We start from the raw sequence: 26,780 nt of genomic DNA, 5'->3' as shown, positions 1-26,780 counted from the left end.
CAGCACAACAACACAACACAACACGACACAACACAGCACGACAAGACACACATTACAACACGACACAACATGACACGACACACTACAACACAACACGAAATGCACGACACACTACAACACAATATGACACAGCAGCTGTATTGTCAGCGTTAGCTATGGCTCATCAAGTCCTTAATAGGCAACGTCAATGTGGATTGGTTGATGATGGTTGGTGTATCTGTATTGCCAAGGACAGGAAGAAGTGGAGGGAGCGCATTGCTGTCTTGAGTCCCGTGTGGATGTGATGTAGATAAAGAAGTGAGTGTATCTGTTAGAGGGGATGGTACTGTATGGTAAGGAAGTGTCACGCCCTGATCTGTTTCACCTGTCCTTGCAATTGTCTCCACCCCCTCCAGGTGTCGCTGATTTTCCCCAGTGTATTTATCCCTGTGTTTCCTGTCTCTCTGTGCCAATGTATTTATCCCTGTGTTTCCGGTCTCTCTGTGCCAGTTCGACTTGTATGTTTCCAAGTCAACCAGCGTTTTTCCCGTTCTCCTGCTTTTTGCTATTCTCCTTTTTCTAGTCCTCCTGGTTTTGACCCTTGCCTGTTTCTGGACTTTGTACCCGCCTGCCTGACCATTCTGCCTGCCTTGACCACGAGCCTGTCTGCCACTCTGTACCTCCTGGACTCTGATCTGGTTTTCACCTTTATGCCTGTCCACAACCATTCTCTTGCCTACCCCTTTGGATTAATAAACTTTGTAAGACTCCAACCATCTGCCTCCTGTATCAGCATTTGGGTCTCGCCTTGTGCCTTGATAGTAGGTGTATCTGTTAGAGGGGATGGTAGTGTATGGTAAGAAAGTATGTGTATCTGTTAGAGGGGATGGTAGTGTATGATACTGTATACCACGGATGGGAAACTTTGAAGGGGTGGGGGCCACAACAATCTGAACGCATCATGAGGGGCTGCAGTTGGTCTGTGTACCCACATCCATACACAATATCCCATGAGGTAAAACTGTAAATATGTTTTTACACATTTTTACAAATGAATAGCTTAAGTATCTTGAGTCAATAAGTATTCAACCCTTTTGTTATGCCAAGACTAAATAAGTTCAAGAGCAAACATATGCTTAAAGTTCAATAATAACTTGCATGGACTGTGTGCAATAATAGTGATTAACATTACTTTGTAGGTTATTAAATGATTCCATGTGTCATTTCATAGTGTTGATGTCCTCTCTATTATTATACAATGTAGAAAATAGTAAAAAAATGAAGACCCTGGAATGAGTAGGTGTGTCCATCTGTTTGACTGGAACTGTATATATAGATGTAGAGGTGAATGGTGCATGATATATGTAGAGGTGTATGATATATGTAGAGGTGTATGATATATGTAGAGGTAGAGGTGTATGATATATAGAGAGGTAGAGGTGTATGATATATGTAGAGTTAGAGGTGTATGATATATGTAGAGGTAGAGGTGTATGATATATATAGAGGTAGAGGTGCATTATATATGTAGAGGTAGAGAGGTGTATGATATATGTAGAGGTAGAGGTGCATGATATATGTAGAGGTAGAGAGGTGTATGATATATGTAGAGGTAGAGGTGCATGATATATGTAGAGGTAGAGGTGTATGATATATATAGAGGTAGAGGTGTATGATATATGTAGAGGTAGAGGTGTATGATATATATAGAGGTAGAGGTGTATGATATATGTAGAGGTAGAGGTGTATGATATATGTAGAGGTAGAGGTGCATGATATATATAGAGGTAGAGGTGCATGATATATGTAGAGGTGTATGATATATGTAGAGGTATATGATATATGTAGAGGTAGAGGTGTATGATATATAGAGAGGTAGAGGTGTATGATATATGTAGAGGTAGAGGTGTATGATATATGTAGAGGTAGAGGTGTATGATATATGTAGAGGTAGAGGTGTATGATATATGTAGAGGTAGAGGTGTATGATATATGTAGAGGTAGAGGTGTATGATATATAGAGAGGTAGAGGTGTATGATATATGTAGAGGTGTATGGTATATAGAGAGGTAGAGGTGTATGATATATGTAGAGGTAGAGGTGTATGATATATGTAGAGGTAGAGGTGTATGATATATGTAGAGGTAGAGGTGTATGATATATAGAGAGGTAGAGGTGTATGATATATGTAGAGGTGTATGATATATATAGAGGTAGAGGTGCATGATATATGTAGAGGTGTATGATATATGTAGAGGTGTATGATATATGTAGAGGTAGAGGTGTATGATATATGTAGAGGTGTATGATATATATAGAGGTAGAGGTGTATGATATATGTAGAGGTAGAGGTGTATGATATATGTAGAGGTAGAGGTGTATGATATATATAGAGGTAGAGGTGTATGATATATGTAGAGGTAGAGGTGTATGATATATGTAGAGGTAGAGGTGTATGATATATGTAGAGGTAGAGGTGTATGATATATATAGAGGTAGAGGTGTATGATATATGTAGAGGTAGAGGTGTATGATATATGTAGAGGTAGAGGTGCATGATATATATAGAGGTAGAGGTGCATGATATATGTAGAGGTGTATGATATATGTAGAGGTATATGATATATGTAGAGGTAGAGGTGTATGATATATGTAGAGGTAGAGGTGTATGATATATAGAGAGGTAGAGGTGTATGATATATGTAGAGGTGTATGATATATGTAGAGGTGTATGATATATGTAGAGGTAGAGGTGTATGATATATATAGAGGTAGAGGTGCATGATATATGTAGAGGTGTATGATATATGTAGAGGTGTATGATATATATAGAGGTAGAGGTGTATGATATATATAGAGGTAGAGGTGTATGATATATGTAGAGGTAGAGGTGTATGATATATATAGAGGTAGAGGTGTATGATATATATAGAGGTAGAGGTGTATGATATATGTAGAGGTAGAGGTGTATGATATATGTAGAGGTAGAGGTGTATGATATATGTAGAGGTAGAGGTGTATGATATATATAGAGGTAGAGGTGTATGATATATGTAGAGGTAGAGGTGTATGATATATGTAGAGGTAGAGGTGTATGATATATGTAGAGGTAGAGGTGTATGATATTTGTAGAGGTAGAGGTGCATGATATATATAGAGGTAGAGGTGTATGATATATGTAGAGGTATATGATATATGTAGAGGTAGAGGTGTATGATATATATAGAGGTAGAGGTGTATGATATATGTAGAGGTATATGATATATGTAGAGGTAGAGGTGTATGATATATATAGAGGTAGAGGTGTATGATATATGTAGAGGTGTATGATATATAGAGCGGTGTATGATATATGTAGAGGTAGAGGTGTATGATATATGTAGAGGTAGAGGTGTATGATATATAGAGAGGTAGAGGTGTATGATATATGTAGAGGTGTATGATATATGTAGAGGTGTATGATATATGTAGAGGTGTATGATATATGTAGAGGTATATGATATATGTAGAGGTAGAGGTGTATGATATATAGAGAGGTAGAGGTGTATGATATATATAGAGGTAGAGGTGTATGATATATGTAGAGGTATATGATATATGTAGAGGTAGAGGTGTATGATATATGTAGAGGTGTATGATATATGTAGAGGTGTATGATATATGTAGAGGTGTATGATATATGTAGAGGTAGAGGTGTATGATATATATAGAGGTAGAGGTGTATGATATAGGTAGAGGTATATGATATATGTAGAGGTAGAGGTGTATGATATATGTAGAGGTAGAGGTGTATGATATATAGAGAGGTAGAGGTGTATGATATATATAGAGGTAGAGGTGCATGATATATGTAGAGGTGTATGATATATGTAGAGGTGTATGATATATGTAGAGGTGTATGATATATGTAGAGGTAGAGGTGTATGATATATATAGAGGTAGAGGTGTATGATATAGGTAGAGGTATATGATATATGTAGAGGTAGAGGTGTATGATATATGTAGAGGTAGAGGTGTATGATATATGTAGAGGTAGAGGTGTATGATATATATAGAGGTAGAGGTGTATGATATATGTAGAGGTAGAGGTGTATGATATATGTAGAGGTAGAGGTGTATGATATATATAGAGGTAGAGGTGTATGATATATGTAGAGGTAGAGGTGTATGATATATATAGAGGTAGAGGTGCATGATATATGTAGAGGTGTATGATATATGTAGAGGTGTATGATATATGTAGAGGTAGAGGTGCATGATATATGTAGAGGTGTATGATATATGTAGAGGTAGAGGTGCATGATATATGTAGAGGTGTATGATATATGTAGAGGTGTATGATATATGTAGAGGTAGAGGTGTATGATATATATAGAGGTAGAGGTGCATTATATATGTAGAGGTAGAGAGGTGTATGATATATGTAGATGTGTATGATATATAGAGAGGTAGAGGTGTATGATATATGTAGAGGTGTATGATATATGTAGAGGTGTATGATATATGTAGAGGTGTATGATATATGTAGAGGTGTATGATACATGTAGAGGTGTATGATATATGATATATGTAGAGATGTATGATATATGTAGAGGTGTATGATATATGTAGAGGTAGAGGTGTATGATATATGTAGAGGTGTATGATATATGTAGAGATTTATGATATATGTAGAGGTGTTTGATATATGTAGAGGTGTATGATATATGTAGAGATTTATGATATATGTAGAGGTGTTTGATATATGTAGAGGTGTATGATATATGTAGAGGTAGAGGTGTATGATATATGTAGAGGTGTATGATATATGTAGAGATTTATGATATATGTAGAGGTGTTTGATATATGTAGAGATGTATGATATATGTAGAGGTGTATGATATATGTAGAGGTAGAGGTGTATGATATATGTAGAGGTGTATGATATATGTAGAGGTGTATGATACATGTAGAGGTGTATGATACATGTAGAGGTGTATGATATATGTAGAGGTGTATGATATATGTAGAGGTAGAGGTGTATGATATCTGCAGAGGTGTATGATATATGTAGAGGTAGAGGTGCATGATATCTGTATAGCGAGGTACCTGAGATGGCGGCTAACTTGGCTTCATGGAGAGCCAGGAGTTGAGTCTCTGTCTCACTGACTTTCCTTCTCAGACTTCCTCCCAACCTCTGACTCATCACTACCTAGAGAAGGATGAAGGAAAGAAGAGAGGGAGGGTTAGATGACACACTAATCATTATACTACAGTATATAACACCTTCCTAATATGGAGTTGCACCTCTTTTTAACCTCAGAACAGCCTCAATTTGCCAGGGCATAGGCTCTACAAGGTGTTCGAAAGCATTCTACAGGAATGCTGCTCCATGTTGACTCCAATGCTTCCCACAAATGTGACTCGTTTCAGGAAATTAGGAGCATATCACACGTCACTACTTCACAGGAGAGCCGTTTGAATGTAAACTTTATTTTTGATCAAAATACATTTTTAGGCAGAAATGCCTACTGGAACATGTGAGCTTTCATGTGCCTTAATTACAAACTTGTATGCCATCTGTAAATACGAATACAATTGTTATATTACAAGCTACAAAAAAAGTCAGCAACCTTCTCGCTAGCCATGATTGGCTGAGATAATGAGTGGGCTGGACATGTCGAGAGTTGGGATTGGTCTGCCATATAACATGCTTCTGTCTATTCGATCTGGTCAGTATGTGTAGGTAAACCTGTCTAACGCTGCTTTAAAAAAAATATATCACTTAGTAGAACTGCATAAGTGTTGCTCTCCACTTTCTGGAGGACCGAGTTTTGAAATCAGTGGAATTAGAGTAAAGATGGCTAAAGAGATGGAGAATTAGAGCTAAAGTGATGGAGAAAACAACTGTCTCCGGATTACATCTTCAACTAAAAGGTCAGTGAGCTGTTCTCTCATTTGTGTCTGGAATTAGCTAGCAAGCTAGCCAATGTTAGCCAGGTAGTTTGGGTGCTTGACTGTTGTTAGTACAGAAGTCTCGGCTCAACCCTTAACGAGATGGGTGGGACTAAAGCTTAAGATGAAAGGTGCTGAACAAAAAAGAGCTCTCCAGTAGGTGTACCAAAACATACAATGACTTTCAAAGCAGAATGACTTTCCCATTGTTCCTTAAATACAGTGTGTGATATACCATTTGAAGATCTGTGTCTCTGCTTTAATTAATCCATTGTAAAAAAACACAGTTTTTAATTTTGCAACGTGAGACCTAATCAAGTTGTCTGGATGTCTTTTGGGTAGTAGACCATTCTTGATACACACGGGAAACTGTTGTGTGGGAAATCCAGCAGCTTTGTAGTTCTTGACACAAACCGGCACCTACTTCAATACCCCATTCATAGGCATGTAAATATTTTGTCTTGCCCATTCACCCTCTGAATGGCGCACATACACAATCCATGTCCCAATTGTTTTTAATAGGCTTAAAAATGATTCTTTAACCCGTCTCCTCCCCTTCACCTACACTGACTGAAGTGGATATAACAGGTGACATCAATAAGGGATCATAGCTTTCACCTGGATTCAACTGGTCAGTCTGTCCTGGAAATAACAGGTGTTCTTTCTTTCTTTTTTATTTATCCATTATTTTACCAGGTAAATTGACTGAGAACACGTTCTCATTTACAGCAACAACCTGGGGAATAGTTACAGGGGAGAGGAGGAGGATGAATGAGCCAATTGTAAACTGGGGATTATTAGGTGACCGTGATGGTTTGAGGGCCAGATTGGGAATTTAGCCAGGACACCGGGGTTAACACCCCTACTCTTACGATAAGTGCCATGAGATTGCTTTACCATGCTCTGTTTTACCCTGCTCTGCTTTACTCTGCTGTGCTCTACTCTGCTCTGCTTTACCCTGCTGTGCTTTACTCTGCTGTGCTCTACTCTGCTGTGCTCTACTCTGCTCTGCTTTACTCTGCTGTGCTTTACTCTGCTGTGCTCTACTCTGCTGTGCTCTACTCTGCTCTGCTTTACCCTGCTGTGCTTTACTCTGCTGTGCTCTACTCTGCTGTGCTCTACTCTGCTGTGCTCTACTCTGCTGTGCTCTACTCTGCTGCGCTCTACTCTGCTGTGCTCTACTTTACTCTGTTGTGCTTTACTCTGGTTGTCTTGTGCTTTACTCTGGTTGTCTTGTGCTTTACTCTGGTTGTCTTGTGCTTTACTCTGCTCTGCTGTGCTTTACTCTGCTGTGCTTTACTCTACTGTGCTTTACTCTACTGTGCTCTACTCTACTGTGCTTTACTCTACTGTGCTTTACTCTACTCTGCTTTACCCTGCTGTGCTTTACCCTGCTGTGCTCTACTCTGCTGTGCTCTACTCTGCTGTGCTCTACTCTACTCTGCTGTGCTCTACTCTACTCTGCTGTGCTTTACTCTGCTGTGCTTTACTCTGCTCTGCTGTGCTTTACTCTGCTGTCCTTTGCTTTACTCTGCTGTGCTTTACTCTGCTGTCCTTTGCTTTACTCTGCTCTGCTTTACTCTGCTCTGCTTTACTCTGCTCTGCTGTGCTTTACTCTGCTGTCCTTTGCTTTACTCTGCTGTGCTTTACTCTGCTGTCCTTTGCTTTACTCTGCTCTGCTTTACTCTGCTCTGCTGTGCTTTACTCTGCTGTGCTTTACTCTGCTCTGCTGTGCTTTACTCTGCTCTGCTCTGCTGTGCTTTACTCTGCTCTGCTTTACTCTGCTCTGCTGTGCTTTACTCTGCTCTGCTTTACTCTGCTCTGCTGTGCTTTACTCTGCTGTGCTTTACTCTGCTGTGCTGTGCTTTGCTCTGCTGTGCTTTACTCTGCTCTGCTTTACTCTGCTCTGCTTTACTCTGCTGTGCTTTGCTTTACTCTGCTCTAATGTGCTTTACTCTGCTGTGCTTTACTCTGGGAGGAATGGTTGAGTTGCCATGCCACAAAGTAGGGGTCGTGGGGACTGCAACTGAAACTGTGTCACTCTGTATAAGAGTGTTTGCTGAATGTCTAAAATGTCAATATAAAAATAACCTTACTTTAGCCGTAGCATCTTTAATGGACAAACTCAGTGATTGCTCCTGATCCTGGAGTCTGCAAGGGAAGAGGAAGACAGGAGGAATGTTATGGACAGACTCAGTGATTGCTCCTGATCCTGGAGTCTGCAAGGGAAGAGGAAGACAGGAGGAATGTTATGGACAGACTCAGTGATTGCTCCTGATCCTGGAGTCTGCAAGGGAAGAGGAAGACAGGAGGAATGTTATGGACAGACTCAGTGATTGCTCCTGATCCTGGAGTCTGCAAGGGAAGAGGAAGACAGGAGGAATGTTATGGACAGACTCAGTGATTGCTCCTGATCCTGGAGTCTGCAAGGGAAGAGGAAGACAGGAGGAATGTTATGGACAGACTCAGTGATTGCTCCTGATCCTGGAGTCTGCAAGGGAAGAGGAAGACAGGAGGAATGTTATGGACAGACTCAGTGATTGCTCCTGATCCTGGAGTCTGCAAGGGAAGAGGAAGACAGGAGGAATGTTATGGACAGACTCAGTGATTGCTCCTGATCCTGGAGTCTGCAAGGGAAGAGGAAGACAGGAGGAATGTTATGGACAGACTCAGTGATTGCTCCTGATCCTGGAGTCTGCAAGGGAAGAGGAAGACAGGAGGAATGGACAGTCTGATTGCTCCTGATCCTGGAGGCAAGGGAAGAGGAAGACAGGAGGAATGTTATGGACAGACTCAGTGATTGCTCCTGATCCTGGAGTCTGCAAGGGAAGAGGAAGACAGGAGGAATGTTATGGACAGACTCAGTGATTGCTCCTGATCCTGGAGTCTGCAAGGGAAGAGGAAGACAGGAGGAATGTTATGGACAGACTCAGTGTTCCTACAAGGGAAGAGGAAGACTGGAGGAATGTTATGGACAGACTCAGTGTTCCTACAAGGGAAGAGGAAGACTGGAGGAATGTTATGGACAGACTCAGTGTTCCTACAAGGGAAGATGAAGACAGGAGGAATGTTATGGACAGACTCAGTGTTCCTACAAGGGAAGAGGAAGACTGGAGGAATGTTATGGACAGACTCAGTGTTCCTACAAGGGAAGAGGAAGACTGGAGGAATGTTATGGACAGACTCAGTGTTCCTACAAGGGAAGATGAAGACGGGAGGAATGTTATGGACAGATAGATCCTTTGAAGATGTTCATATTGAAACATATCTTTTTTTAAAATTCCTAACTTGGTTTGATAAGATTAGTACAGATTTTCTCAGGGAACCCCACGTGTGGAGAGACAGTGATCCTGGAGAAGTTAGGATTAGTACTGACCTGAGTATGGCTTCAGGGGGAGAGACACAAATCCTGGTCCTGCTCTGTGATGTTACCAGGTCATTGAGGGCATTGCCCATGTCTCTGAGCTGTGTGTGGCTACAGCTGCGCAGGGCGGGTCCTTCAACCTCCTCAGTCTGTAGCTCCTCCTCTTCCTGCTGGATCTGCTGTTCCAGGCTGCAACTCCGAGACTGCAGCTCTCCAAGCCTCCACTGCAGCTCTGCCATCTCCGCCTGGGGGCAGGCCCGAGGGCAGAGAGCATTCATAAAGAGTAGTCTCAGAGTAGGAGTGCTGATCTAGGATCAGTTCTGACTTCTAGATAATAATAAATAGGATTATACAGACAGGGGACCTGATCTTAGATCAGCACTTGGATTCACACTCAATTCAACATTTTACAGGGCATGGGACATTCTTCATTCAACCAGCGTATGTATGACAGGATCCATTTACAGGGCATGGGACATTTCTTAATGTACACAACTGGGTATTTCCTGTAGTATTTCTGCTGCAGGCATATCTAACTACTTCATTCTACAACGCTCTAAACTGTAGAATTGTTGAGTGTACACTTGGGGGAATTGTACAAATCGATGTGATTTAATTCAAACAGGCCAAAGGTGTCCAAAATGCCTTGTTATTTTCAGTAATCGCTACCTAATGAAATCTACTCACCTCCACTTTGCGTTTCTCCTGCAGCAAACACTCTCTCCTTTGCAGTGGACCCTGGACGGCTTCAGCCACTTCCCCTCCATCACTCTCCACCTCTTCCCTTTAACAGGTCAAAAGCAGAAAGAATAACAGACATTAACAGTTAAACTAGCATCCTGTGGGTCTGTTCTGTTACCTAGTTAAACTAGCATCCTGGTAGCTCTGTTCTGTTACCCAGTTAAACTAGCATCCTGTGGATCTGTTCTGTTACCCAGTTAAACTAGCATCCTGGTAGCTCTGTTCTGTTACCTAGTTAAACAAGCATCCTGGTAGCTCTGTTCTGTTACCCAGTTAAACTAGCATCCTGGTAGCTCTGTTCTGTTACCCAGTTAAACTAGCATCCTATGGGTCGGTTCTGTTACCTAGTTAAACTAGCATCCTGGTAGCTCTGTTCTGTTACCCAGTTAAACTAGCATCCTGTGGATCTGTTCTGTTACCCAGTTAAACTAGCATCCTGGTAGCTCTGTTCTGTTACCTAGTTAAACAAGCATCCTGGTAGCTCTGTTCTGTTACCCAGTTAAACTAGCATCCTGGTAGCTCTGTTCTGTTACCCAGTTAAACTAGCATCCTGGTAGCTTTGTTCTGTTACCCAGTGAAACTAGCATCCTGGTAGCTCTGTTCTGTTACCCAGTTAAACTAGCATCCTGTGGGTCTGTTCTGTTACCCAGTTAAACTAGCATCCTGTGGGTCTGTTCTGTTACCCAGTTAAACTAGCATCCTGGTAGCTCTGTTCTGTTACCTAGTTAAACTAGCATCCTGGTAGCTCTGTTCTGTTACCTAGTTAAACTAGCATCCTGTGGGTCTGTTCTGTTACCCAGTTAAACTAGCATCCTGGTAGCTCTGTTCTGTTACCCAGTTAAACTAGCTTCCTGTGGGTCTGTGTTATTCAGTTAAACTAGCTTCCTGTGGGTCTGTGTTATTCAGTTAAACTAGCTTCCTGTGGGTCTGTGTTATTCAGTTAAACTAGCTTCCTGTGGGTCTGTGTTATTCAGTTAAACTAGCTTCCTGTGGGTCTGTGTTACCCAGTTAAACTAGCATCCTGTGTGTTGTAGTGTGTTGTGGGGTGGGGTGGTGGGGTGTTTTGGGGATGGTGTGGGTGGTGTGGGTGGTGTGGGGTGTTGTGGTGTGGGGTGTTGGGGTGTTGTTATGTGTTGTTGGGTGTTGTGGTGTGTTGTGTTGTGGTGGTGTGGGGTGTTGTTGTGGTGTGGGGTGGTGTAGTTGTTGTGGGGTGTTGTAGTGTGATGTGTTGTAGTGTGATGTGTTGAGATGTGTTGTAGTAATGGTACTAACCTATGGTCCTCCATCCTGGCGAGGGCGCTGTGTACTGCCTCTCTGAGTCTCTGGAGGAACAGAGCCACACTGGGCTGTCTGGAGGGGAGACCCAGCCTCAGTGAGCTCCTCTCTCTACACAGCTCCTCCAGCTTCTTACCAAAGCGCTCAGCTGAAACAACAGCACACATATCTGGGTCATAGACCAGAAACAATCCATTGCTGCAGGCCTCTCCTCTACTACTGCTGCTGGCCACTCCTCTACTACTGCTGCTGGCCTCTCCTCTACTACTGCTGCTGGCCTCTCCTCTACTACTGCTGCTGGCATCTCCTCTACTACTGCTGCTGGCCTCTCCTCTACTACTGCTGCTGGCCTCTCCTCTACTACTGCTACTACTGCTGGGCTCTCCTCTACTACTACTACTACTACTACTACTACTACTACTACTACTACTACTGCCGGCCTCTACTACTACTACTACTACTACTACTGCTGGCCTCTCCTCTACTACTACTACTACTACTACTACTGCTGGCCTCTCCTCTACTACTACTACTACTGCTGGCCTCTCCTCTACTACTACTACTGCTGCTGGCCACTCCTCTACTACTGCTGCTGGCCTCTCCTCTACTACTGCTGCTGGCCTCTCCTCTACTACTGCTGCTGGCCTCTCCTCTACTACTGCTGCTGGCCTCTCCTCTATTACTGCTACTACTGCTGGCCTCTCCTCTACTACTGCTACTACTGCTGGGCTCTCCTCTACTACTACTACTACTACTACTACTACTACTACTACTACTACTACTGCCGGCCTCTACTACTACTACTACTACTACTACTGCTGGCCTCCTCTACTACTACTACTACTACTACTACTGCTGGCCTCTCCTCTACTACTACTACTACTGCTGGCCTCTCCTCTACTACTACTACTACTACTACTACTACTAACCTCTCCTCTACTACTACTACTACTGGCCTCTCCTCTACTACTACTACTACTGCTGGACTCTCCTCTACTACTACTGCTCGGGTGGCCTCTACTACTACTGCTACTGGCTCTCTACTACTACTGCTACTGGCCTCTACTACTACTGCTACTGGCCTCTACTATTACTGGTCTCTACTACTACTACTGCTACTGGCCACTCCTCTACTACTGCTACTGGCCACTCCTCTACTACTACTGCTGGCCTCTCCTCGACTACTACTGCTGGCCTCTCCTCTACTACTACTACTACTACTACTACTACTGCTGGCCTCTCCTCTACTACTACTACTACTACTGGCCTCTCCTCTACTACTACTACTGGCCTCTCCTCTACTACTACTGCTGGCCTCTCCTCTACTACTACTACTGCTGGCCTCTCCTCTACTACTACTACTGCTGGCCTCTCCTCTACTGCTACTACTGCTGGCCTCTCCTACTACTACTACTACTACTACTACTACTACTACTGCTGGCCTCTCCTCTACTACTACTACTACTACTGCTGGCCTCTCCTCTACTACTACTACTGCTGGCCTCTACTACTACTACTACTACTACTACTACTACAACTGGCCTCTCCTCGACTACTACTGCTGGCCTCTCCTCTACTACTACTACTAATACTACTACTACTACTGCTGGCCTCTCCTCTACTACTACTACTACTGGCCTCTCCTCTACTATTACTACTACTACTGGCCTCTCCTCTACTACTACTACTGGCCTCTCCTCTACTACTACTACTGCCTGCCTCTCCTCTACTACTACTACTACTAACCTCTCCTCTACTACTACTACTGCTGGCCTCTCCTCTACTACTACTACTGCTGGCCTCTCCTCTACTACTAACCTCTCCTCTACTACTACTGCTGGCCTCTCCTCTACTACTACTACTACTACTAACCTCTCCTACTACTACTACTACTGCTGGCCTCTACTACTACTACTACTACTGCTGGCCTCTACTACAACTACTACTACTACTACTAACCTCTCCTACTACTACTACTACTGCTGGCCTCTACTACTACTACTACTACTACTGGCCTCTCCTCTACTACTACTACTACTACTGGCCTCTCCTCTACTACTACTACTACTGGCCTCTCCTCTACTACTACTACTACTACTACTGGCATCTCCTCTACTACTGCTGCTGGCCTCTCCTCTACTACTGCTGCTGGCCTCTCCTCTACTACTACTACTACTACTACTACTACTACTGCTGGCCTCTCCTCTACTACTACTACTACTGGCCTCTCCTCTACTACTACTACTGCCTGCCTCTCCTCTACTACTACTACTACTAACCTCTCCTCTACTACTACTACTGCTGGCCTCTCCTCTACTACTACTACAACTGGCCTCTCCTCGACTACTACTGCTGGCCTCTCCTCTACTACTACTACTACTACTACTACTACTACTGCTGGCCTCTCCTCTACTACTACTACTACTGGCCTCTCCTCTACTACTACTACTGCCTGCCTCTCCTCTACTACTACTACTACTAACCTCTCCTCTACTACTACTACTGCTGGCCTCTCCTCTACTACTACTACTGCTGGCCTCTCCTCTACTACTAACCTCTCCTCTACTACTACTGCTGGCCTCTCCTCTACTACTACTACTACTACTAACCTCTCCTACTACTACTACTACTGCTGGCCTCTACTACTACTACTACTACTGCTGGCCTCTACTACTACTACTACTACTAACCTCTCCTACTACTACTACTACTGCGGCCTCTACTACTACTACTACTACTACTGGCCTCTCCTCTACTACTACTACTACTACTGGCCTCTCCTCTACTACTACTACTACTGGCCTCTCCTCTACTACTACTACTACTACTGGCCTCTCCTCTACTACTACTACTACTACTACTGGCCTCTCCTCTACTACTACTACTACTACTACTACTACTGGCCTCTCCTCTACTACTACTACTACTACTACTGGCCTCTCCTCTACTACTACTACTATTACTACTACTACTACTGCTGGACTCTCCTCTACTACTACTACTACTACTACTACTACTACTACTACTGGCCTCTCTTTTACTACTACTACTGCTGGTCTCTCCTCTACTACTACTGCTACTGGCTCTCTACTACTACTGCTACTGGTCTCTACTACTACTGCTACTGGCCTCTACTACTACCGGTCTCTACTACTACTACTGCTACTGGCCACTCCTCTACTACTACTGCTGGCCTCTCCTCTACTACTACTACTGCTGGCCTCTCCTCTACTACTACTGCTGGCCTCTCCTCTACTACTACTACTACTACTAACCTCTCCTACTACTACTACTACTGCTGGCCTCTACTACTACTACTACTACTACTGGCCTCTCCTCTACTACTACTACTACTACTGGCCTCTCCTCTACTACTACTACTACTACTGGCCTCTCCTCTACTACTACTACTACTACTGGCCTCTCCTCTACTACTACTACTACTACTGGCCTCTCCTCTACTACTACTACTACTACTGGCCTCTCCTCTACTACTACTACTACTACTGGCCTCTCCTCTACTACTACTACTACTACTACTACTACTACTACTGGCCTCTCCTCTACTACTACTACTATTACTACTACTACTGCTGGACTCTCCTCTACTACTACTACTACTACTACTACTGGCCTCTCTTTTACTACTACTACTGCTGGTCTCTCCTCTACTACTACTGCTGGGGTGGCCTCTACTACTACTGCTACTGGCTCTCTACTACTACTGCTACTGGTCTCTACTACTACTGGCCTCTACTACTACTGGTCTCTACTACTACTACTGCTACTGGCCACTCCTCTACTACTGCTACTGGCCACTCCTCTACTACTACTGCTGGCCTCTCCTCTACTACTACTACTGCTGGCCTCTCCTCTACTACTACTGCTGGCCTCTCCTCTACTACTACTACTGCTGGCCTCTCCTCTACTACTACTACTACTGCTGGCCTCTCCTCTACTACTACTACAACTGGCCTCTCCTCTACTACTACTACTACTACTACTACTACTACTACAACTGGCCTCTCCTCTACTACTACTACTACTACAACTGGCCTCTCCTCTACTACTACTACTAATACTGCTGGCCTCTCCTCTACTACTACTACTACTACTACTGCTGGCCTCTCCTCTACTACTACTACTACTACCGCTGGCCTCCTCTACTACTACTACTACTACTACTACTACTACTGGTCTCTCCTCTACTACTACTACTACTACTACTACTGGTCTCTCCTCTACTACTACTACTACTACTACTGGCCTCTCCTCTACTACTACTGCTGGCCTCTCCTCTACTACTACTACTGCTGGCCTCTCCTCTACTGCTGGCCTCTCCTCTACTGCTGGCCTCTACTACTACTGCTGGCCTCTACTACTACTACTACTGCTGGCCTCTACTCTACTACTACTGCTGGCCTCTACTCTACTACTACTGCTGGCCTCTCCTCTACTACTACTACTACTGCTGGCCTCTCCTCTACTACTACTACTAACCTCTCCTCCTACTACTAACCTCTCCTCTACTACTACTACTGCTGGACTCTCCTATACTACTACTACTGCTGGCCTCTACTACTACTACTACTACTGCTGGACTCTCCTCTACTACTACTACTACTACTACTGCTGCATTCACAGAACAGCCCTTACTGACCCACATAAAGCATTCACAGAACAGCCCTTACTGACCCACAAAGTATTCACAGAACAGTGAACATAAATAACTGGAGATTAGAACAGCACTAGTTGGTCACACAGCCCTGGCATGGAAACAGGTCAGGGTACAGAATTAGTCTGAGACAACATCAACATCCAGGAGGAGAGACACACTATATATACACAAAAGTATATGGACACCCCTTCAAATTGGTAGAATAGGCTATTTCAGCCACACCCATTGCTGACAGGTGTATAAAATCGAGCACACAGCCATGCAATCTCCATAGACAAACATTGGCAGTAGAATGGAGTTACTGAAGAGCTCAGTGACTTTCAACGTAGGATGCCACCTTTCCAACAAGTCAGTTTGTCAAATTTCTGCCCCGCTAGAGCTGCCCGGTCAACTGTAAGTGCTGTTATTGTGAAGTGGAAACATCTAGAAGCAACAAGTACTCAGCAAAAACTACTCAGCAACAACTACTTAAAGTGGTAGGCCTAACAAGCTAACAGAACGGGAACGCAGAGTGCTGATATACATAGCACATAAAAATAGCCTGGCCTCAGTTGCAATACTCACGTCCAAACTTCCTCTAGAAGCAACATCAGCATAAGAACTGTTCGTCGGATCCTTCACGAAATGGGTTTCCATGGCCGAACAGCCACACACATCACCATGCGCAATGACAAGCGTTGGCTGGAGTGGTGTGTAGTTTGCCGCCATTGGACTCTGGAGCAGTGGAAACGCGTTCTCTGGAGTGATGAATCACGCTTCACCATCTGGCAGTCCGACGGACAAATCTGCGTTTGGCGGATCCCAGGAGAATGCTACCTGCCCCAATGCATAGTGCCAACTGTAAGGTTTGGTGGTGGAGGAGGATAATGGTCTGGGGCTGTTTTTCATGGTTCGGGCCCCTAAGTTCCAGTGATGGGAAATCTTAATGCTACAGCATACAAGGACATTCAATGCTTCCAACTTTGTGGCAAGCATTTGGTGAAGGCCCTTTCTTGTTTCAGCATGACAATGCCCCCTTGCACAAAGCAAGGTCCATACGGAAATGGATTGTTGAGATTGGTGTGGAAGAACTTGACTGGCCTGCATAGAGCCCTGACTTCAACCCCATCAAACACCTTTGGGATGAATTGGAATGGCGACTGCGAGCCAGGCCTAATCGCCCAACATCAGTGCCCGACCTCACCAATGGTCTTGTAGCTGAATGGAGCAATGTTCCATCATCTAGTGGAAAGCCTTCCCAGAAGAGTGGAGGCTGTTATAGCAGCAATGTTACAACATCTAGTGGAAAGCCTTCCCAGAAGAGTGGAGGCTGTTATAACAGCAATGTTCCAACATCTAGTGGAAAGCCTTCCCAGAAGAGTGGAGGATGTTATAACAGCAAAGGGGGGAACAACTCTATATTAATAGCCATGATTTTGGAATGAGATGTTCAACTAGCAGCTGTCCACAGACACTACATTACCAAAATTATCTCTATATAGCCTAAAGTCAGACAAGAGTTGCATTAAATCAGCCAACATGAATAAATACAACAGTATACTATGGTTAAATACTACAGTATACTATGGTTAAATACTACAGTATTCTATGGTTAAATACTACAGTATACTATGGTTAAATACTACAGTATTCTATGGTTAAATACTACAGTATTCTATGGTTAAATACTACAGTATTCTATGGTTAAATACTACAGTATTCTATGGTTAAATACTACAGTATACTATGGTTAAATACTACAGTATTCTATGGTTAAATACTACAGTATACTATGGTTGAATACTACAGTATACTATGGTTGAATACTACAGTATACTATGGTTAAATATTACAATATACTATGGTTAAATACTACAGTATTCAGAGAGGTGGACTCGAGTACTACTCCAGTCGCACATTTTGCGACTTGAGACTTGACAGAAAGATAGACACTTGACCCAGTCTTGGACTTGAGCTGTATGACTCGAGAGACTTGTTAAGATTTCCCCCTCCCAAAAGGCATCACCCTCCTCTCATCTTGTCGCCTCCTGTCCTCTCACAGCACCTTCTGTTATTTGCCAACCGACCTCCACAGTTCTCATCCAGTGGGCGGGAGTTGGAAAAAAAAAAAACATTCTCGATGTCACTCAAACTGTATCTGTCAACGCTAGCAGAGAGAAAGACACGAGAGGGTCCACTCCTGTCAAAATCTGTCCCTGCGGGAGTACAGCGATGAGCAACATGATAAGCAGACCGCCTGCCTTCTCACCTTTGGAACAACAACTACTATTGTTAAGAGTGGAGACCATCTCGTCAGTGCATCAAAGCTGGGACCGAGAGACTGAAAAACAGCTTCTATCTCAAGGCCGTCAGACTGCTAAACAGACATCACTAACTGCTGCTGCCTACATTGAGACCCAATCACTGGCCACTTTAATAATTGGATCACTAGTCACTTTAACTAATGGATCACTAGTCCCTTTAACTAATGGATCACTAGGTCACTTTAACTAATGGATCACTAGGTCACTTTAACTAATGGATCACAGGGCACTTTAACTAATGGATCACTAGTCACTTTAACTAATGGATCACTAGTCACTTTAACTAATGGATCACTAGTCACTTTAACTAATGGATCACTAGTCACTTTAACTAATGGATCACTAGTCACTTTAACTAATGGATCACTAGTCACTTTAACTAATGGATCACTAGTCACTTTAACTAATGGATCACTAGTCACTTTAACTAATGGATCACTAGTCACGTTAACTAATGGATCACTAGTCACGTTAACTAATGGATCACTAGTCACTTTAACTAATGGATCACTAGTCACTTTAACTAATGGATCACTAGTCACTTTAACTAATGGGTCACTTTAACTAATGGATCACTGGCCACATTAACTAATGGATCACTAGTCACTTTAACTAATGGATCACTAGGTCACTTTAACTAATGGATCACTAGGTCACTTTAACTAATGGATCACTAGTCACTTTAACTAATGGATCACTAGTCACTTTAACTAATGGATCACTAGTCACTTTAACTAATGTCACTTTAATAATGTTTACACGTCTTACATTACTCATATCATACAATGGCTTGCGAAAGTATTGGCGTTTTTCCTATTTTGTTGCCTTACAACCTGGAATTAAAATAGATTTTTATTTGGATTTCATGTAATGGACTAACACAAAATATTACAAATTGGTGAAGTGAAATTCTAAAAAATAAAAGACGGAAAAGTGGTACGTGCATATACATTCACCCCTTTGTTATGAAGCCCCTACATAAGATCTGGTGCAACCAATTACCTTCAGAAGTCACATAATTTGTTAAATAAAGTCCACCTGTGTACAATCTAAGTGTCACATGATCTGTCACATGATCTCAGTACATATACATCTGTTCTGAAAGGCCCCAGAGCCTCCAACACCACTAAGCAAGGGGCACCACCAAGCAAGCGGCACCATGAAGACCAAGGAGTTCTCTAAACATGTCAGGGACAAAGTTGTGGAGAAGTCCAGATCAGGGATTGGTTATAAAAAAATATATGGAACTTTGAACATCCCATGGAGCACCATTAAATCCATTATTAAAAATCCATTATTAAAAAATGGAAAGAATATGGCACTACAAACCTGCCAAGAGGGGGCCACCCACCAAAACTCACGGACCAGGCAAGGAGGGCATTAATCAGAGACAACAAAGAGACCAAAGATGACCCTGAAGGAGCTGCAAAGCTCCACAGCGGAGATTGGAGTATCTGTCCATAGGACCACTTTAAGCCATACACTCCACAGAGCTGGGCTTCATGGAAGAGTGGCCAAAAAAAGCTATTGCTTAAAGAAAGAAATAAGCAAACATGTTTGGTGTTCACCAAAAGGCATGTGGGAGACTCCCCAAACATCTGACTCTGGTCAGATAAGACTAAAATGTAGTTTTTTGGCCATCAAGGAAAAAACGCTATGTCTGGTGCAAACCCAACACCTCCCATCACCCCAAGAACACCATCCCCACAGTGAAGCAGGGTGGTGGCAGCATCATGCTGTGTTTTTTTTTCATCGACAGGGACTGGGAAACTGGTCAGAATTTAAGGAATGATGGATGGCGCTAAATACAGGCAAATTGTTGAGGGAGATCTGCTTCAGTCTTCTAGAGATTTGACACTGAGACGGAGGTTCACCTTCCAGCAGGACAATGACCCTAAGCATACTGCTAAAGTAACATTTGAGTGGTTTAAGGGGAAACATTTAAATGTATTGGAATGGCCTAGTCAAAGCCCAGACCTCAATCCAATTGAGAATCTGTGATATGACTTAAATATTTTTGTACACCAGCGGAACCCATCCAACTTGAAGGAGCAGGAGCAGTTTTTCCTTGAAAAATGGGCAGAAATCCCAGTGGCTAGATGTGCCAAGCTTATAGAGACATACCCCAAGAGACTTGCAGCTGTAATTGCAACAAAAGGTGGCTCTACAAAGTATTGACTTTGGGGGGGTGAATAGTTATGCACACTCAAGTTCTGTTTTTTTGTCTTATTTCTTGTTTGTTTCACAATAAAAAATATGTTGCATCTTCAAAGTGGTAGGCATGTTGTGTAAATCAAATGATACAAACCACCCAAAAATCCATTTTAATTCCAGGTTGCAAGGCAACAAAATAGGAAAAATGCCAAGGGGGGTGAATACTTTAGCAAGCCACTATTGGTATATACTCTATTTAATACCATCTACTGCACCTTGCCTACACTGCCTGGCCATTGTTCATGCACATATACTCATTTACCCCTTTAGATTTGTGTATTAGGTAGTTCTTGTGAAATTGTTAGATTACGTGTTAGATATTACTGCATGGTCAGAACCAGAAGCTCAAGCACTTCGCTACACTCATGTTAGCATCTGCTAACCATGTGTATGTGACCAATCTGATTTGACATAGTTTATCTGACATTAATTAGTCAATTCAGTCTGTCATCATCATGACATCATGTGGTGGTTGGGGGAAAAGGGCTGCAATTTGTAATACATGTCCAAAATGATGCAATTACAACAGCCTCAACTTTGTTCTAAATATGACATCCCATAAAGAGAGGTAAGAATGAAAGTATTGCTGTGTAGCTAGCAGTGATGCAATGTTCTGGACCTTACTAACATTATTTGTGACTCTAAGCGCACGTCACTACTTCACAGGAGAGGCATTTGTACATAAACATAATTTTTTTTATCAAAATGTGTTTTTTGGGCAGAAATGCCTTATGCAACTTAATAACAAACTTGTATGCCATTTGTAAATATGAATACAATTGTTAAATTACAAATTGGTTCAGCCATGGAAAAAGGCAGGAACCTATCCTGTACAGATTAGTCTGCCATGTTGCAGGCTTCTGTCTATAACATGAGCAGCTCAGTATGTGTAGGTGATCTTTTCTAACACTGTTTTTATTAAAGAAGAATTGACAAAGTGTTGCTAACGCCCTTCACTTTCTGGAGGACCGAGTTTTGAAATCAGTGGAATGTCCTGTGGAAGGAGAGTATGATAGCTAAGGAGATGGATAAAATTCTGGCTTTTGATTGCAAATATGCGGACAGAGTCGAAAAGACTACACACAGAAGGCTGTTGTATAAAACAAATGTCTCTGGATCACATCTTCAAACTAAGGGAAATCATGGCATCCGTGATTCTCATCGACGGGGCTGTAGTGGAGCATAATGTGACGGTAATGTGAAGAACAACATGACCTGCACCAAAGTCAAATTAGGATGTAACATTAGGCCAACAAGACAGTGTCCAAGTTCAGAATTTCTCAGGTAGAATACCCTGCTTTTATTTAGTCATACTCACAACCGTAAGCAATTTTATGTAATTGTCTAGCCATTAACTTGCAAATAATGATCTTGTTGTGAGATTTTTTCCTGTAAAAAATGAATACAACTTAGCTAAAGTTAAGACAATGTTAGCTATATGATGTGGTCATTATTTGAACAAGCTAGCCAGCTAACTTAACGTTAGCTAACTAAATAACAACAAGCTAGAAACGACCCCAAACATTGTTTAGAAAGTTGCTTTTAGTAGCCTAGTTTGCTAGATTGACATATACTGAATTCATTTTTAAACAGATGGGTTTATTGGTGTTAAAATATACCAGTTATGCTATTTTGGACCACCAGGCTGCTGATGTCATGCAGCCTGTCGTTTTTTTGTATGTACTTTTTCATAATGACAAGGACAAGTTTGATGTTGGACGAAAATAGAATGTTCATGATGTCACTGCGACAAGTGTATACAGACATTGTATAAACCAGCTTTTAGTATTGAAATCTTTGGTTGTTTATTACACTACCGTACTCACTCTGTTTAGCACATGGCCTCACATGTGAATCCTTAAAGAGATGGGTGGGGCTAAAGTTAAAGAGGTTGTGAATGATGTTGAATGGGTGTAGACAAAGAAGAGCTCTCCAGTAAGTACCAAAACATTAAAGGGTAATTTTCTCAAAAGTTGGGTAACAAATTTATCAACTTTCAAAGCAGAATTACGTTCCCATTGTTCCTCAACTGTAGTGTTTGATATACAATTTTTCTAGCTCTGAGTCTATACTTTTATCCAATGTAAAAAACACCATTTCAAATTTCGCTACATAATACAGAGTCAAGCTGGTTGTCCCCGGAGAAAACATCCTAGTGAGCGAAACTGAGACAGAGAGGTGCTGTTTCCCTGTCCAGACAGCATCAGATACATGGTCAACACATACTGAGACAGAGAGATGCTGTTTCACTGTCCAGACAGCATCAGATACATGGTCTACACATACTGAGACAGAGAGGTGCTGTTTCCCTGTCCAGACAGCATCAGATACATGGTCTACACATACTGAGACAGAGAGATGCTGTTTCCCTGTCCAGACAGCATCAGATACATGGTCTACACATACTGAGACAGAGAGGTGCTGTTTCACTGTCCAGACAGCATCAGATACATGGTCTACACATACTGAGACAGAGAGGTGCTGTTTCCCTGTCCAGACAGCATCAGATACATGGTCTACACATACTGAGACAGAGAGATGCTGTTTCCCTGTCCAGACAGCATCAGATACATGGTCTACACATACTGAGACAGAGTGATGCTGTTTCCCTGTCCAGACAGCACCAGATGGGTAAAGAGGTATGGTAGGGCGGGCCAGGCCCTCTAAGGCCACCTATAACGCCGGCCCTGAGACAACATAAAATGAGCAGATGTCTTAGTGTCACACAAAGTCTTTCTTTGAATGTTCCCTCACCTGAGTCATACTCATCCTCCAGGATAGCCTTCTGCTTTAGTCTCTGCAGCTTCCCCATCATGGACTCAATCTGAGACAGGAACAGAATACAGTAGTTCAGTAGTCAAGCACGGTGAAACATCTGCCACAGACAGAAATACGACTAATACCAGGTCAATGTGTTGCTTTACATTACTGAGTACAGAATGTAACTATTATAGCAGAATGTAGCTCTTCTAAATGACCCTATATGTATAAAATATGTCTATGGTGCAAGACATACCTTAGTATTAGTACGGTTGTTGTGCAGGCAATCTTGAAGGACACCTTCGTACTTCTTGACCAGTTGGTCCCAGCCCTGGTCCTGGTCTGGAACGCAGTCATTCCAGGCAGAGGCGGTAGTGGGCGTGGCACTCTCGTACCCTGAGGTGAGGGAGGAGGCAGAGGCGGTAGTGGGCATGGCACTCTCGTACCCTGATGTGAGGGAGGAGGCAGAGGCGGTAGTGGGCGTGGCACTCTCGTACCCTGAGGTGAGGGAGGAGGCAGAGACGGTAGTGGGCGTGGTACTCTCGTACCCTGAGGTGAGGGAGGAGGGAGTGGCAGCGTCAGAGTCCTCCGCTACTGACAGGGAGGAGGAGGCTTCTGTGTCCAGAGAGGAGGAGTCACAGTCAGGCTCCACCTCCGCCAGGTCAGAGGAGGGTAACTCCGCCCGCAGATGTGGTCCCGCCCCCTCCCGGCCTTCCCAGTGGCGGTCCTGCCACACCCAAGGTGAGAGCCGGTCCCGTACTCCGTCTGACTGGCTGAGAGGGACGGAGCCTGGCTCTGATTGGACACGACTCGGAGTTGACAGTTTTGAAACAGAAAGCCCCAAAGAGAGACCCAAAACTCCTAGTCGTGATTGGTTGGAGCTGGAGCCAGATGTCCTGGATGGTAATTGGTCAAGGGGGGCTGATACAGGTTGGCAGAGTGGGACAGACGCAGACCACTCCAGTGGTTCTGAGTGGGATGGGACTGATCTAGTTCTTAATGACCTAGCTGAGGACTGATCCAGCGGGTCTGGGTCTAGACTAGTGGAGCTGTTCAGTGGTTGTGGGTCTGGGTTTAGGCCAGGGGAGCTGTTCAGTGGTTGTGGGTCTGGGTTTAGGCCAGGGGGCCTGTTCAGTGGTTGTTGGTCTGGGTTTAGGCCAGGGGGCCTCTCACCAGCTGCGGTGTCTGTATTTTTCCTGTGATTGGAGCTCAGTGAATCAAGGCTCAGTGACTGTTGGATGAAGCTGAAAGAGGAGCTGAAGGGAGTGTCCCCTGAAGGAGGTGGCCTGGAGTGGCAGGTTGGCCGGGGGGACTGGGGTGACCTGGAGCCAGTGGAACCAGAGGGACAGGTCCTGGAGTTAGGAGGGCAGAACTGAGTTGCAGAGGCAGCAGAACTAGACCTGGGGTTAGGGCTCAAGAGGCAGGGCTGTAGGGGGATTGACCCTGGGGTCAACCTGAAGTCACTCTGAGGGGGAGTGGGAGAGGAGGAAATTAAATGGTTGTTTTGGTAACTTAGGGATGGTTTGTATGCTTCTGAGCTGGATGTCTCCAGAGGAGAGAGCTGCTGGCTGACTGAGACACATGAGCCAGCTGGTGGTACATGTAGTCTCAGGGTGTTGCTCATCTTTATGACATCACTGTGACCGTTCTGCCTGTTCATCCCATGACATCCAGATGCTCCGTTGGTCAGGCAGGCTGTCCTCCCCTCCTCCCTAGCCAGGGTGCTCTGTAGCCTGTGTAACTCTGTCCTCAGGTACTCTGGGCGCCGGTGCTGCTGGAGCCTCTTGCAGGTGGAGCTGCCAGCTGATGACGTGGGTGTGCCCAAGCCACCTGTCAAGAGGGAGATTAGATTAGCCATTAAACTAGGCTACAGGTTGGCAACAACACCACACAGGGCAAAATAACACAGAGCAACACAATACAACACATCACAAAGCAACATAACACAGAGCAACACAATACAACACATCACAGAGCAACATAACACAGAGCAACACAATACAACACATCACAGAGCAACATAACACAGAGCAACACAATACAACACATCACAGAGCAACATAACACAGAGTAACACAATACAACACAGAGTAACACAACACAGAGGAACACAACATGACACATCACAGAGCAACACAATACAACACATCACAGAGCAACATAACACAGAGCAACACAATACAACACATCACAGAGCAACATAACACAGAGCAACACAATACAACGCATCACAGAGCAACATAACACAGAGCAACACAATACAACATATCACAAAGCAACATAACACAGGGTAACACAATACAACACATCACAGAGCAACACAATACAACACATCACAAAGCAACATAACACAGAGCAACACAATACAACACATCACAGAGCAACATAACACAGAGCAACACAATACAACACATCACAGAGCAACACAATACAACACATCACAGAGCAACACAATACAACACATTACAGAGCAACATAACACAGAGCAACACAATACAACACATCACAGAGTAACATAACACAGAGCAACACAATACAACACATCACAAAGCAACATAACACAGAGCAACACAATACAACACATCACAGAGCAACACAATACAACACATCACAGAGCAACATAACACAGAGCAACACAATACAACACATCACAAAGCAACATAACACAGAGCAATACAATACAACACATCACAGAGCAACACAATACAACACATTACAGAGCAACATAACACAGAGCAACACAATACAACACATCACAGAGCAACACAATACAACACATCACAAAGCAACATAACACAGAGCAACACAATACAACACATCACAGAGCAACATAACACAGAGCAACACAATATAACACATCACAGAGCAACATAACACAGAGCAACACAATACAACACATAACAGAGCAACATAACACAGAGCAACACAATACAACACATCACAGAGCAACATAACACAGAGCAACACAATACAACACATCACAAAGCAACATAACACAGAGTAACACAATACAACACATCACAGAGCAACACAATACAACACATCACAGAGCAACATAACACAGAGTAACACAATACAACACAGAGTAACACAACACAGAGTAACACAATACAACACATCACAAAGCAACATAACAAAGCAACACAATACAACACATCACAAAGCAACATAACACAGAGCAACACAATACAACACATCACAGAGCAACATAACACAGAGTAACACAATACAACACAGAGTAACACAACACAGAGTAACACAATACAACACATCACAGAGCAACATAACACAGAGCAACACAATACAACACATCACAAAGCAACATAACACAGAGCAACACAATACAACACATCACAAAGCAACATAACACAGAGCAACACAATACAACATAACACAGAGCAACACAATACAACACATCACAGAGCAACATAACACAGAGCAACACAATACAACACATCACAGAGCAACATAACACAGAGCAACACAATACAACACATCACATCACAGAGCAACATAACACAGAGCAACACAA

The 26,780-nt window shown here is 43.2% G+C and overlaps 1 protein-coding gene across 3 annotated transcripts in view; it reads right to left on the bottom strand.

Moving 5' to 3' along the window:
• Positions 1-26,780, bottom strand: part of LOC139377020 (DISC1 scaffold protein) — a 93,912-nt gene that overhangs the window by 51,501 nt on the left and 15,631 nt on the right. For all 3 annotated transcript variants that reach the window (XR_011627985.1, XM_071120091.1, XM_071120090.1), the window contains exons 2-8: positions 23,505-25,078; positions 23,243-23,312; positions 11,291-11,441; positions 9,965-10,061; positions 9,290-9,522; positions 8,010-8,064; positions 5,068-5,170 (exon numbers count right to left, since the gene is read on the bottom strand). Coding sequence is in view for 2 of the 3 variants with exons in the window: in XM_071120091.1 (XP_070976192.1) it covers positions 5,068-5,170; positions 8,010-8,064; positions 9,290-9,522; positions 9,965-10,061; positions 11,291-11,441; positions 23,243-23,312; positions 23,505-25,078 (2,283 nt within the window). In the remaining variant the exon portion in view is untranslated. The remainder of the gene's footprint in view (positions 1-5,067; positions 5,171-8,009; positions 8,065-9,289; positions 9,523-9,964; positions 10,062-11,290; positions 11,442-23,242; positions 23,313-23,504; positions 25,079-26,780) is intronic.

The sequence above is a fragment of the Oncorhynchus clarkii genome, chromosome 20 (assembly GCF_045791955.1).
Source record: "Oncorhynchus clarkii lewisi isolate Uvic-CL-2024 chromosome 20, UVic_Ocla_1.0, whole genome shotgun sequence".
NCBI lineage: Eukaryota > Metazoa > Chordata > Actinopteri > Salmoniformes > Salmonidae > Oncorhynchus > Oncorhynchus clarkii.
Note: the sequence above shows the minus strand (reverse complement) of the source record. Positions and strands in the feature narration are given on the sequence as shown.